The 14,852-nt window shown below is 53.7% G+C and overlaps 1 protein-coding gene across 2 annotated transcripts in view; it reads left to right on the forward strand.

Annotated features, from left to right (window-relative positions):
- The window catches only part of SLC39A14 (solute carrier family 39 member 14), a 45,719-nt gene extending 35,210 nt beyond the window's left edge, over positions 1-10,509 (forward strand). Inside the window, exons 4-9 of one of the 2 annotated variants that reach the window (XM_056119003.1) lie at positions 1,532-1,701; positions 3,379-3,501; positions 4,677-4,865; positions 4,997-5,204; positions 6,870-7,054; positions 9,556-10,509. In XM_056119003.1, coding sequence (XP_055974978.1) covers positions 1,532-1,701; positions 3,379-3,501; positions 4,677-4,865; positions 4,997-5,204; positions 6,870-7,054; positions 9,556-9,702 — 1,022 coding nt within the window. In that variant the 3' untranslated portion in view covers positions 9,703-10,509. The remainder of the gene's footprint in view (positions 1-1,531; positions 1,702-3,378; positions 3,502-4,676; positions 4,866-4,996; positions 5,205-6,869; positions 7,055-9,555) is intronic. The other variant, XM_056119005.1, reaches the window with a different exon arrangement.
- Positions 10,510-14,852: the final 4,343 nt, after the last annotated feature.

Consider the following 14,852-nt stretch of genomic DNA (forward strand, 5'->3'; position numbering starts at 1 on the left):
AAAAAAAAGTGGCCTCCCCCTTCCTTGTGTCCAGGGACTCCAATGATCTCTATCTCTGAGTTTCCAGCGTTTTCTCTCTCTGGGTCACCAGGTAGGCCCTGGACCCCTCAGGGTAGTGCCAGATGCAAGGTTCTTTGGGGGCGACTCCCAATGTTTGTCTATTGGGCAGCTGCTGGCCTGTCCGTAGGGCTCCCAAATGCCCCTCAGAGGCCGAGGCAGCACACCGGTTAGTTACCCACCTAACCAGGAAGACTTGGCCTAAGGCGGGGCCACACCCGCGTTTGAAGCGACCAGAATGCATCACACAGGTCTCTGAATCAGAGACGGGCTTCACCAAAAGCAGTTAAAATGGCAGAGCTGAAGGGAGGGGAGCCTTGCTCCACACACGCCTTGCATCTCGGCCTCTTCCTGAGGAGAACAGCCTCCTGGCACACCCTTCCCAGAACCGTTTTGAAATGTTTAATTTTGGTTTTTTAATTGTGAAGACTGTGGAGCTGGAAAAAAAAAATCAAGTCCAAGTTGGCGCAGAGGGAAGCACACAGGGTGGTCCTGAGCAGACCCCCTGTGGGGTAAAGTGTCGGGGGGGAGGTGGGGGAGGCTCACTGAAGCCTCATGCCAGTGGCCAGCCCGCCTGGGGAGGCTGCCAGCTGGACTGTCCAGGCCTGCATCAGGCTTGCCGTCACCATGATGCCGGGCTCCAGAATTCCTGGCGAGCCTCATGGGTACTTCTCGTGGCTCTCCCTCATCTTGGACTTTTTTTTTTTCAGCTTCAGAAGTAGAATTTTTTATTATTATTATTATTATTATTAATTTGAAAAGCAATATACCCGAAGAGTGGAATGGAAATGCAGTGATTACAGCTTCCGCCCCGTGCCTGGCCACAGTGGTGTGTCTGAACTGGGCTCCTATTGGCCCGACCCCGGGCTGTGTGATCCAGGAAAGCGTTGGAGGAATGAATTTTGTGTGGAGGAATGAATTTTGTGACTGGGTGATCTTGGAACTCTGGTCCCTAATCGAACTTTCCCTCCTAAAAAGCAACAACAACAAAAAAACACAAAAATAGAAACCAACCAACATCGCTGCCTCCTAAAGCAGAGTGGAACTGCCTTGTTTCCACGGGCCTGGGGGCACTTACTCACCCCACCCTGCACACGGCCCAGGGAGCCGGGGGTCAGCACACACGCAGGGCTTGTTCCCTGCCAGCTGCCCCCAGAGCCGGGCTCAGTGTCCGTGCCCACCGGTCGCCCTGGACAGCTCGGGCCCACCCAGAGTTCCAAGAGGACCCAGAAACCCTCTTCATTTCTGCTGAACTTGATTGTGAGAAATTGCACCGGACTTGAATCACTAACAAATTTTCTATTTCTCCCTCTCTCCCTCCCTCCTTTTTTTTTTCTTCTCCGATTTTGCTCTTGTTTCTTGTGTTAATCTCTCCTCCCCCCCTCCCCCTTCATCCCCACTTCCCTCCCCACAAATGGTGGTCGCCATTGTCCCCGGTCCCCGTCCCGGGTGGGCTGCCCTCTCCGCTCGGCAGTGTGGGGGTACGGTCTCCTCTGCGTGACCGTCATCTCCCTGTGCTCCCTCATGGGGGCCAGCGTGGTGCCCTTCATGAAGAAGACTTTTTACAAGCGGCTGCTCCTCTACTTCATAGCCCTGGCGATTGGAACCCTCTACTCCAACGCCCTCTTCCAGCTCATCCCCGAGGTATGGCGAGCCCGGCCCAGTGCCCGGTGGGAGGCCTTTCCACGGAGCCCCCCTCCTCCCAGAGAGGGAAGATGCTCAGACCCAGGAGCGAGCGAGCGAGAGGGACTCGGGTCTCCAGCCCCAGGCCCGCCGCCCAAGGCATCGCTCCTCGGACTCCTTTTCTCTTTAAACCGGGGACAGCAGCAGGCATGGGGTCTGCACCAAGCTGGCCAAGTGCTGGCCATCACCACGTCGTGTTTGGACTCCCCCTGGGCTAAAACACGTCTGCACCCTCCTGAGGTCGGGGTTAGAAGATCAGTTATCCCGGGCAGGACCTTCAGGGAGAAAGGGAGGCCAAGGGGCATGCCTTTGGCTCCTCGGCCAGGTTTTAGAGAAGTCACCCTGGAGGGAGTAGACTTCCTCAGTCTCTGTGACTGGGCAGCGGGCCCTCGAGATGGCCATGCTTGCTGTGGTCTTTGCGGCTGAGCCAAGGGACGCGAGGGGCCTGCCTGCAGGTCACGAGGTAGACAGACCTGTGGCTGAAGCAGAAAGATCTGGGGGCAGGCACACACACGCGTGCACACACACACACATGCTCACACACGTACACACACACATTTTTGGGGGCCCTTGAGGGTTCTCCCATGCACTTTTGTGCTCGGTCAGAATACCACAGATCAGCTATACCATGAAGAGCAGGGCGTGTTCACCCCTCACCACACGGCAGGGGTTCCCTTTACTGGCCCTCAGACGCTGGAGACCACAGTGCTTCCTGCCTGTGGGCTCGGCCGTGCCTCGACACTTGGCTCTCCTGGGAAGTGGACCCGAGTGTGTCCGCTCTGCTCCAGAACATGGCCGTGTGCCCCTCAGCAAACTGCTCCAGAGCGGGGAGCTTGCGTCTCATCCCGTTAGCACAGAGAGGAAGAGCAGGGGGATCTGCACATCCCCGAGGCCCTGAGGCCCACTTTTATTTCTCTGGCCCCTTCCCGAGGAGCCTGGCGTCTCCGCAGCCTGTTTCCTGTCCAAAAGCAGAGATGTGAGCAAGTCCCCGGACAGATTCCCAAGGCTGTCCCGGTCAGCAGCGTCACTGGCAGCGCGCTTCTCAGTGTGACCCCTCTTGACTTCTTCCCATGGATGTTTCTTATTCAGCTTTCCCCCCACCCCACAATGAGACTATTCAGAAAGGGCCTCAGGGACCCCCATGGGCTCACACACTGCCTTCCTGGCCCTGTGGCCCACGGGAGGTCTGCGTTCAGGGCTGTTCCAGTTTGTGCTTCTTAATTGGGGAGTTGGACCTACCATCTTAGAAAGCATAATTACACCCTCTCCCTTTGTGCTTCCAGGCAGATCAGCCAAGGACGCCAGATGAAAGTAAACAGAGTCCTCTCTCCTTAAATCCGGAATTGGCCGGCAGTCTGCCCTTATGGCAAATCAAGCACCAAAGAAGCCGAGATTGAGTTCTCGTTCCAAGCGCAGGGCCGTGAAGGGGCGGCTGTTCTGGAGAACGGCTCTAAAGGGGTCCCTGGCGTCATATGCCCAGTGATGGGGGCATCAACCCTCGGGGCGGGGCTTTGGGGGTGGTCTCGCAGGCAGGCACCCCTCCCACTCCCTAGAAGCTAGGAGGCGCTTAGGAGCCGGGAGGACTCCAATGCAGGTGTGTTACTTCTTTAAACTTCCTTTGTTCTCCTGTGTCTGCAGGCGTTCGGCTTCAACCCCCTGGAAGACTATTACGTCTCCAAGTCTGCAGTGGTATTTGGGGGCTTTTACCTTTTCTTTTTCACAGAGAAGATCTTGAAGATGCTTCTGAAGCAGAAAAATGAGGTGAGCCCCCCCTGTTGGCAGAGGTTGGAGGTGGTGCTTCCGAGGGAACAGGGGCGCTAGTCTCTCCCCACACTCTGGCCGGCAGGCCAGGGGAACAGCTGTGTGCCTTTCTGTGGGCAGCAGTGATCCTCGTTGCTGTGTCCAAGAATATTTCCTCATGCCATTATTATTTCCTCACGCTATTATTGCCCCTTGGAGGAGAGGGCAGGGACTTCGCATATACATTCATCGTGGGTAAAGTGTGGTTGTGAACAGAACGTTTTAGATAGTAGAGATAAGGACCAGGAGGATCACTCCACAGCTTGGAAGCTGGCCTCACATGCCAAGGGAAAAGGCAGCTCAGATAGAGAAGGGAACACCAAGTAGAGGATGCTTGGAGGGCCCGCTCAGGATGGGAGATGTGTACTAAAAGTAGACTATAGACCGAACATGATGGCCTCTTAATACCAGAACATTGCATTGCAAACCACAACACCGAGAGAGAGAGAGAGAGAGAGAGAGAGAGAGAGACAGAGAGAGACAGAGAGAGAGAGAGAGAGACAGAGAGAGAGAGAGACAGAGAGAGAGAGAGAGACAGAGAGAGAGAGAGTAAAAGGGAATGTGCCTGCCACAGAGTTAGGGTGGGGAGGGAGATGGGGTGGGGGTGGTGGGAGGGATACTGGGAACGTTGGTGGTGGAGAATGGGCTCTGGTGGAGGGATGGGTACTTGATCATTGTATGACTGAAGCATAAGCACAAAAGTTAGTCTGTAACTGTACCTCATAGTGATTCATTAAAAAAGAAAGAGAGGAAGGAAGGAAGGAAGGAAGGAAGGAAGGAAGGAAGGAAGGAAGGAAGGAAACCAGAATCTTTCATTATAGTTCCCAAAGGATGCTCAGGTTTGCTTTGGTTTTGGTGGCTGGTGCGTGCCCACGCCCTAAGTAGTTGCGTGGGAGCAGATGTGAGCCCCGGGAGTGGTTCTATCTCCCAGGAATGGGTTTTGGTCTTGCCCTATCTGTGCTCACACACCATAGCCTCCCTTGGCCTGGCCCAGCACTGTAGAACTCTCCTCGGGATTCTGTGCTTGTGCTTGCTGGGACGGTGGAACAGGGCCATCGCATGCTCACTCTGGGTGGTCTGGGCAAGTGCTGTGGCCAACCCGCCTCCTGCCGCCCCCCCCGCCCCCCCCCCCCCAGCATCCTCACGGGCACAGCCATTACACCTCTGAGACACTGCCATCCAAGAAGGACCAGGAGGAGGGTGTGACGGAGAAGCTGCAGAACGGAGATCTGGACCACATGATCCCGCAGCACTGTGGCAGCGAGCCAGACGGCAGGGCCCCCGGAGGCGACGAGAAAGTCATCGTGGGCTCACTCTCTGTGCAGGTCAGCCAGCGGTCCTCCTCGCTGGGGGGCACCTTCGAGGGGGAGCGGCCTCTCTCCTCAGGCCTCCCAGGAAGGTCACTGGTGCTGACCCCTTTGACCGAGGGGGTCCCCGGGCACGGCCTCTCCCCCAGGACCTGCAGGCTTCCCAGAGCGCCTGCTACTGGCTGAAGGGCGTCCGCTACTCCGACATCGGCACCCTGGCCTGGATGATCACCCTGAGCGACGGCCTCCACAACTTCATCGACGGCCTGGCCATCGGCGCCTCCTTCACCGTGTCCGTCTTCCAAGGCATCAGTACCTCGGTGGCCATCCTCTGTGAGGAGTTCCCGCACGAGCTGGGTGAGCACGCAGCTGGTCCCAGGGTGCCCTTCTGGAAGTTCCCCCGCTGAGAGTCCATCAACACACTCAGCACTGACCCTGACAGCTGAGTTCACTCTCAGCAAGCGAGGTTGGAAAAAGATAGTTTGGGGAGTGGGGGGGGTGCCTTGGGGTTTGGGCCAGACCCGGTGGTGCTCAGGGCTCCTCCCGGCTCTGCGCTCATGGATCAGTCCTGGCGCATTCGGGGAACCGTATGGGATGTCGGGGGATTGGACCCAGGTCCGTCACGTGCAAGGCAAGTGCCCTGCTCACTGTACTATCACTGCGGCTCCAAGATGGATTTATTGCAGAGATTTGTTTTTTCCCTTTGGTATCCCCAGGCTCTGCTTCCTGACTTGTACCGTGGGGTTCAGATCAGTGCCCAGCTCTCAGCTCTACTGTGAGAAATAAAGAGGGCAAGAGGGCAAGGCCTTACTGCGGCTGCGCCCTAGTCTGCGTTCCAGGCTGGTCATGTCTAAAAGCCCTGTCATCTTACTGAGGCCGAGAAGTGTGTGACGGGCCTGGTGGGTGGAAGAAGTGCCTGAGGATTAGAGGGTCCTTCGCTTCAGCACAAAGTTCTATCCTGTCTCCAGCCTGGAGTGACAGTACAGCAGGGAGGGCGCTTGCCTTGCACACGACTGACCCGGGTTCCAGCCCCAGCATCCCAAATGGTCTCCTGAATCTGCTGGGAGTGATCCCTGAGTGCAGAATGAGGAGTTATCCCTGAGCATCGTCTGGTATTGGTGTGCCCCCCCCCAATATCAAACAAACAAAAAGAGTCTGCCTCACTCAGAGACTCAGTGTCAAATCCTGATTTTGCCATTACTTGGTACTTAAAGGAAATTACTTCTCTCTCTCTCTCTGTCTCTCTCTTTCTCTCTCTCACACTTTCTCTCTCTCACTTTCTCTCTCGCCCTCTCCTCTTTTTCCCCATTTCCTTCACCCCCTCTCCCCCCTGCTTACTCCCCCACCCCTTTCTGTCTTTCTGATATATTTTTATTCTGTGAGGAGCCACTATTACGACACCCTGCCTCCTGCAGAAAAGAAATGGAAACAAGTTAGTTTCCTGATTCCACATCCCGCCATTCACAGCTCAGACCCGACAAAGGGCCCAGGTGGGCTCCGCGGGTCTGGGGCAGTGGCAGGCGGTGGCCCCCTCTCTCCAACAGTCTGTGCTGAGCACTAGGAGACCCATGTCCCTTCTTCCAGTCTCAGTTTTGCTTCCCAAAAGAGAGTGGTGAGCCAGGGAGCAACCTTCCAACTCACCCTCAGTCCGACAGACGGCTCCACAGGCTGGGCATGTGCTTACATGCAAGACGCCCAGGTTCAGGCCTTAGCACTGTGTTGACCCTCAAGTTGACTCAGCGTCATGGGGTGTTACCACCACCCGGCACCCCGCAAAAAAAGTAAAAAACTGAAGCTATTCCTGTCAGTTCTCTAATTTTCAATTCCCCTGAATTGTTTCCAGCCACTTGGGTGGAAGTACAAGTCTGGCAAGGGAGGACAATCCTGGGGCCGGGCGGTGAGGGTGGCCCACGTCCAGGGCTCCGGCCACTCCCCTCAGGAGCCCAGGCTGACTGGGTCCCTCCCGGGAGCAGCCCGTGCTCGCCCGGTGCTCAGGCGCCGCCTCCGTCTCTTCCCGCCCAGGGGACTTCGTCATCCTGCTCAACGCGGGCATGAGCATCCAGCAAGCGCTCTTCTTCAACTTCCTCTCGGCCTGCTGCTGCTATGTGGGCCTGGCCTTCGGCATCCTGGCGGGCAGCCACTTCTCTGCCAACTGGATCTTCGCACTGGCTGGAGGGATGTTCCTGTACATCGCTCTGGCCGACATGGTGAGTCTCCCACGCTCAGTGCCCTGGAGTGTTGGATTTTGGGTAGGAGAACAGTGAAGGGGACATGAGTGAGCTTGGTTCCAGTGAAAGCTCTCTTGACTGAATCCCTCCAGTAATACACGATTTCACAAATCAGTGCCTTTGAAGGGGACAGCAGCGTGAGAAGAAGGTCTGTTCTTATTCATTTACATCTTTTTTTTTTTAATTGTTTTTTGAGTCACACCCAGCGATGTAAAGGGTTATTCCTGGTTCTGCACTCAAGAATTACTCTTGGGGGCTGGAGCAATAGCACAGTGGATAGGGCGTTTGCCTTGCATGCAACCAACCCAGGTTCGATTCCCAGCATCCCATATGGTCCCCTGAGCACCGCCAGGGGTGATTCCTGAGTGCAGAACCAGGAGTAACCCCTGTGCATCGCCGGGTGTGACCCAAAAAGAAAAAAGAAAATTACTCCTGCGGTGCTCAAGGGGACCCATATGGGATGCTGGGAATCGAACCCAGGTTGGCCACTTGCAAAGCAAATACCCTACCCGCCGTTCTACTGCTCCAGCCCCATTATTAATTTACATCTTTAAGGAAAAAAATATAAAATTCAACCTAGGCTTCTCAATTATGGATTGAGAAGATTTGGCATTTGCAGATACATAATAAAGAAGGAAGAAGGGAGGGAAAGATGAAAAGAACATTCCCTTTAATCATTGTCCCTGGAAACACAATTGTCACTCTGTCTCAACACACTGTGTCTGCTTTTAACTACTCATGTCCCGATTTAATGTATAGTAAATATATTTCATGCTATATGCTCTTTAAAAAGTATCCTTTTCAAGGGTTAAGGTAAAGGTAAAGGTAAAGGCCCTCCCGTTGATCGTCGATTTGCTCGAGCGGGCCCAGTAACGTCTCCATTGGAGACTTTGTTGTTACTGTGTCTGGCATATCGAATACTCTCGGTAGCTTGCCGGGCTCTCCGAGAGGGGCAGAGGAATCGAACTCGGGTCAGCCATGTTGGCCGCGTGTAAGGCGAACGCCCTACCCGCTGTGCTATCGCTCCAGCCCTTTTTTGGTAAAAACATATATCTTATCCAGAACTAGAATTGTTGAAATACATGTTTTAAGGCATTTAACATGCCCTGCAAAGTTTCTTTCTAAAAGGGCTTAACATAATTTTTAAATTTATCAGTGTGTCTGGGGCTAGAGCAATAGCACAGCGGGTAGGGCGTTTGCCTTGCACGCAGCCGACCCGGGTTCGATTCCCAGCATCCCATATGGTCCCCCAAGCACCGCCAGGAGTGATTCCTGAGTGCAGAGCCAGGAGTAACCCCTGAGCATTGGTTGGGTGTGACCCAAAAAGCAAAAAAAAAAAAAAAAATCAGTGTGTAAAACATATACCATTGCACTTTACCAACACTTGGTATTACCATTAACTTCAAAATGTGCTATTTAGGGACTAGAGAGAATACAGCAGTTAGGGCGCTTGCCTTGCACACAGCCAACCTGAGTTCAGTCCCTGCCATCCCATGTGATTTTCCAAGTACCACCAAGAGTAATTTTCCTGAGTGCAGAGCCAGAAGTAACTCTTGAGTATTGCCGGGTATGGCCAAAAACCCTCTACTCCCCCTCAAAAAAGGAAAAAAAAAGAATACCATTTAGTATAACCCACTAGCTTAAAGTGTGCTGCCAAAATACCTCACTGATCGACCTGCATAGCAAGGTTAGTTTCCTTCCTTGTTTTCTATCATGATATCTATTGGCCACGTGTGCATAAAGTATTTCCCTCTTTTAAAAAAGTGAAACAAGATTTTTCTTTCTTTTCTTTTTCAATCGAGTCACCATGAGATACACCGTTATAAAGCTGTAAGTGGTCAGGTTTCAGTCAATCCCAACACTCATCCCTCCAGCGTGTACATTTCCCACCATCAGGGTCCCCAGTTCCCCTCTCCCTGCCCCGACCCCTCCACTGCCTCTATGGCAGGAACTTCGCTTCTCTCTCTCTCTCTCCCCCCTTTGGATTTTTTAAATTTATTTTTATTTATTTTTTTTGCTTTTTGGGTCACACCCAGCGGTGCACAGGGGTTACTCCTGGCTTCTCACTCAGGAATCACCCCTGGCGGTGCTCAGGGGACCATATGGGATGCTGGGAATCGAACCGGGGTTGGCTGCGTGCAAGGCAAACGCCCTACCCGCAGTGCTATTGCTCCAGCCCCTGGATTGTTTTTAATGAGCGAGCTTTGCTTAGAAAGATGTGAGGGGGCCCGGGTGATAGTTTAGAGTCATGTCAGACCATCACCTCTGGTTTCTCAAACCCTCCCCCCCACCCCGAACCAGCACCGAGAGCTACCAGACCCCTTCCCGACGATGCACCAATGTCGCGCTCAGCTGCGACTTGATTAGAAATCGCAGGTGCATGTCACGGTGTGGTCCTTGGGCCCCGGTGGGCACATGCCTGACGGTCAGTGGCGGGAGTACGAGCCCTTCTGGACCGCATTTCTTGTCTCCTTTCTCAGTTCCCTGAGATGAACGAGGTCTCCCAGGAAGACGAGCGGAAGGGCAGCGTCCTGGTCCCCTTTGCCATCCAGAACCTGGGGCTCCTCACGGGCTTCACCATCATGCTGGTGCTCACCATGTACTCAGGACAGATCCAGATTGGCTAGGGCCGGCGGGACGGGGCAGGCCCTCGGCTGCAGGCCCCTCAGAGCGGGCAGCTCCAGCAGAGACAGTGCCGCAGACGAAGCTGCCGGGGCCCCCTCCTCAGAGTGACTCAAGGCCGGACACGGGCCCCAGCACACAGCAGACCACTCATCTCTGGTTCCCCGCACCGTCCTCCCCGAACCCACACCGAGAGATGCCAGGTCCTCCCCCGACAATGCCAAAGTATAGTGGCCAGTCCCAATTGGGTTAGAAATCGCAGGGGGATCAGTGTCCAGACCCATGAATTTGCATTCTGGACACTGAATTGGGCCCCTCCGATTGGGTCGCACGGTCCGTCAGGCACCCGGTCACCCTGAGATGGGAGTGCCGGAGAAGCTGACCAGGGCAGGGAGGAGGTGGAGGGGCAGGGGCCCCCCCTGTGCCAAGGGACAGTGGGGCCCAGGGGTGTCCAGTCTGCGGGGGCAGGGGTACCTCACCCCCTGTCTCAGGCTGCCCCTGGCCTGCAACGCCTGAGGTGGGGCTGGGTCCCACCCTCAGTTCCTGTTCCTGCCAGACTCTCGGGTTTACCACGGTCCCCCCAGCCACCTCCCCAAGCCCAGCGAGCACATCAAGAGGGTCCAGGTTCCACCCCCACCCCCCACTCTCCCCAGCCCAGGCCCTGCCTGGACAGGTGCTTGTGGGCTTGGGGGGGCGGAGCCTAGGATTTATTCACTTCCCGACCACAAGTCCGAGGTGGCGGGTCCCTGCGGTCCAGAGGCTGCTGAGGACACCACAGGGCTCAGCCCTCCCTCCCACATCCCAGACCGGGACGGGGCAAGCCCTGTCCTGGGCGGAATCCCCGTTGCTCTGACGCTTTGGAAAGTGGGGGGACCAGGGACAGGTGGGTGGGAGTCACGCAGGTCGGGGACGGCCCCACACAGTCCTGGCTTCAAGGGGAGCTCATCTCCAGGTTCACTAGGTGAATTGAATTATTATTATCATATTGATAATGTGAGATTCCTGAGCCACTCTGGGGGGCTCTCTCTCCGGAAGCCTTCCTCCTCCTCCTCCTCCTCCTCCTCCTCCTCCTCCTCCTCCTCCTCCTCCTCCTCCTCCTCCTCCTCCTCCTCCTCCTCCTCCTCCTCGCAGTGAGCCCAGAGGCCGTGCCTGGGGCTGGATCTGTGAGGGGGCCCAGCAGAGCTGGCCCATGGCCCACACCTGCCAGTTTTCTGTTCTGGCCCAGGAAAAGTTTCTTTCTCTGCAGAAACTACAAAACAGCATCTACTTTGATTCTTTGCTTCCTGGGGCGCGCCCCTCAGACAGGAATGTTCTTGAAATGAATCTGAGCGCCACCTGGCCACACGCCCTCTTATGTTCTCCTGCCTCTCTCGTGCATTGACTCCGATGGACGTGAGAATGGGCTGAAGCCGAAGGAAAACTCCAGCTTATCAGGATTCGAGATGAAAATCAGGATTGGCTCCTGATGGGATCATGGTCCGGTTTTACCAAAGAACCAATTCCTTGAATGTCGGAATCATTTTTTTTTAATATATATATATATATAACTCATTCATTATTAGTAATATGTTACTGGTTGAGAATGATTTACCCCTACCCCCGCCCACCTCACCCCCCATTTTATTTTCCTCAGTTTGCTTTCAGGAGCTAACAGAAAATAACACTCAAACTTTTAAGCTTTGGAATATCTGGGGCCAGAGTGATAGTACAGTGGGGAGGGTGCTTGCCTTGCACGCGGCCAACTTGAGTTTGATACCCAGCACCCCATAGAGTCCCCCGAGCCCGCCAGGAAGGATTCCTGAGCACAGAGCCAGGAGTAAGCCCTGAGCACCGCCGGGTGTGACCCAAAAAACAAAATAAAGACTAGAAGATTCTGCTTTCCTCTGTTCACATTGATGTATTATAATTTTAGTCATTCCCAGTAGAGCTGTCATTCCTTACTAACACCATTATTCTTGGAGTAGAATATTAAGTTAGAATATTAGTGGGTTTCTAGTTTAGAAGAGCTCCAAAATAGAATCTTTTAACTTGTAGGGGGAAAAAAATGAAATCTGAAGAAGCGGGGCCGTTTCTCTTGTCATGAACATGTCTGTTAAGCCTTTTCCTCAAGACTGGAAATGTGGCTCGTGGTAGAACACATGCCCCCTCCCAGGTGCCAGGCCCTTGGGTTTGATCCCGGACACCACAAAAGAGAAGTTGTCATAGATAACTGCCTCAAAGGGAAAAGTCTTACCTGAAGTTGGCCCAGAGGGCCAGTCCTGGTGGGCACCCGGGAGGGACACGGACATGAAGACCCTGCCACTGCTTGATCTACGGCTGCTGGTGGTGGATCTGCCTCGTGGCTGGGGAACGTGGCAGGTTCTCACAGGCTTTCGAATGTCAGCTTTGCTGTTTTAAGCATTTTTATGTGCCCACAGACCATGAGCCCGAGTTAGGGTCTTGCCTGTCCCCATCATCCTCAGCAGGCACGGGTCAGAGGTCAGGTGTCTTCTGTCGACCTGAGAGCTTCCCGCGAGAGTCCTTCCTTCTAGGTTTGAAAATGAGGACTTCTTTGTCCAGGGACCCTGTGGCCAGTTTTCAGGAAGTTCCTCCACAGAGAGGGGAGTCCACAGGAACCTGCTGTAAAACAAGTTGTCTCCTTTTTGCAAAGAGAGAGGGTAGTTTTTATTCATATTTCCTTTTGCAGTTCTACATTTCCATCACAGTATTTAAAAAAAATAACTCAGGTGTTATGAGAACAAATTAGCAAATAAAATAACTTATGTGGACTGTAAATGTTTTATTTGTAAGATTCTATAAATAAAGCTATATTCTGTAACTCTCGAATCCCAGAGCCTGCTCTTCCGTGCTAGCGTGGTTGTAATGAAGGCAGGTGAACACAAGGTGGCGCTGGTGCCCCGCTGACGTGTAAAGATTTGTTTAACTGGTCTCTGACTTTGAAGAGGAGAGTTGTAGACGGTACCTAGATATGCCTACTTGATTTGTTTGGTTGGTTTTGGTTTTGTCTTTGTCTTTGAACCACACCTGGCAATGCTCAGGAGTTACTCCTGGCTCTTCACTCAGGAATTCCTCCTGGCGGTGGTCAGGGGGCCTAAGGAATGACAGGAATAAAACCTCAGTTTTGGCCGCCTGCAAAGCAAGCGCCCGACCCGCTATACTGTCTCTCCCACCCAATATACAGACTTAAAAGTTATTTCGTTCAGGGACTGGAGCAGTGGTACAGCAGGTAGGACACTTGTCTTGCCCACAACTGACCTGGGTTCAATCCCCAGTATCCTTCCCCTCCCGCCCCCCCAAGCACCACCAGGAACGAATGATTCCTGATGCAGAGCCAGGAATAACACCTCAGTAACATCACTGAGTGTGGGCCCAAAACAAATCAGAGATTAAAAATAATAAAATTATTTGATTCAGTGCCAGGGAAGTGACTCGGTGGTAGAGTACTTGCCTCACATGTGAGAGACCCTCTTCAATCCCTGGCACCACCGGAAAAACCACGATGATTCGTTTCTCTCCCCTGGAGCCTGTGGCCTATGTTCCCTGATGGGAGTGTTTGGTGGTGTTTCCTGCAAAGAATTTCCAGAAATAAACTCACTGTCACATCAAACGACCAGGAGTGATTGAAAATGCCGTTCATGGTATCCTGTGTCCGTGTCCATCTGGGCTCAGGGTGCCCCCAGCAGACCATGGCCCCCCGGGCCCCTGAATCTGTGTGTGTGTGTGTGTGTGTGTGTGTGTGTGTGTGTGTGTGTGTGTGTGTCAGGGGTGAGGGGACTGTGGTCTGTCACTCAGCACCTGCAGGGGGAGTGAGCTGCTGGTCATCCGAGCGCCTCAATCCTCTGCTTACTTGCTCGGGTGTCATTTTTACTCATGCCTTGTTCCTTGTCCTCCTGAATTTAGGAGCAGATTTGGGGGGGGTGGCCCTGGGACCCACACCAAACAGCTAAGCCCAGAGGTCATTTAAAAACCTAAGGAAGTGGACTGACAGGATTGTGGACAGCGGCAGAAGGGTAATAGCAGGTAGGTGGTGCAGAGGATAATACTGATAAGATTTATGTTCATGGAAACCAGTGTTTCATCAGTTAAAAAAGTCTTAAGGAGGTTTGATCCGCAGCACCCTGGAGGGCCACGGCACAAGAGCAGGAAGCCCACAGGTGGGTGGAGAGGCCAACACGGTCAGCGGGTAGGTGTTTGCCTCACACATGCCCAACCCAGGTTCGATTCCCAGAATCCCATATGGACCCTCTAGCACCACCAGGAGTAATTCTTACGTGCAGGGCCAGGAGTAAGACCTGAGTACCGCCAGATCTGGCTCTTAAACAAAGAAAAAAAATTTTTTTTTTAATTTCAACTTTAGGCCCAAAAAAAAACAGCACAGAGACTCAAGCCTGCGGTCACAAGTCCCAGTCTCTGGTGCCCTGGGCAGGGCCCTGGTGCTGGGAGCCGTTTCTAGTCGCATTGCTGCCAGGTGCGTGTGTGGGCACTTTAGAGGATCGACGTGCCCTAGCCTGGAGTCACAGCACAGACATCGTGTGCTTCAGCCATGGTGTGACCCCAGCAAACAGCCTCAGGGAGCACCGTGGCCCCTCGTGCAGCCCCCAGAGCTCGGACTGTCACGTGTGAGCACTGGCTGGAGAACTCAGGAGGGAGAGGGTAGGCTGCCCAGAGGAGGCTTAACTTTGGTCCCTAATGCCACAGGTCCCCTGAGCACCCCTGGCTGTGGCCCTAAAACCAAATATAAATTCCATTTTTTTTAATGTAAGCAAACATGTGCAACCCCCTGATGTAATTATGCAGGAAAGGGGAGGAAGAAAAGTCTGAAATACTAAAACTGAGGGGCTGGAGCAATAGTACAGCGAGTGGGTGGTTTGGTCTTGCACGCGGCCGATCCAGGATCAATTCTCTGGCACCTCATAGGGTTCCCTGAGCCAGCCAGTAGTAATTCCTGAGTGCAGAGCAAGGAATAATCCCTAGGTATTGCCACAGATGCCCCCCCACCCACCCAAAAATAAAGCATTTGAAACATATTTTCCATTTCTTTGTAAGGGATTTCTGAGTGGTAAGGGAACACCCATAGGTGCTGGGGAGGGGTTTACTCTTCGCTTGGTGTTTGGGGGATCATGTAGTGATGGAGATTAAGCCTAGGGCCTCGACA

Source organism: Sorex fumeus, unplaced genomic scaffold, assembly GCF_029834395.1.
Source record: "Sorex fumeus unplaced genomic scaffold, SorFum_2.1 ptg000039l, whole genome shotgun sequence".
Classification (NCBI taxonomy): domain Eukaryota; kingdom Metazoa; phylum Chordata; class Mammalia; order Eulipotyphla; family Soricidae; genus Sorex; species Sorex fumeus.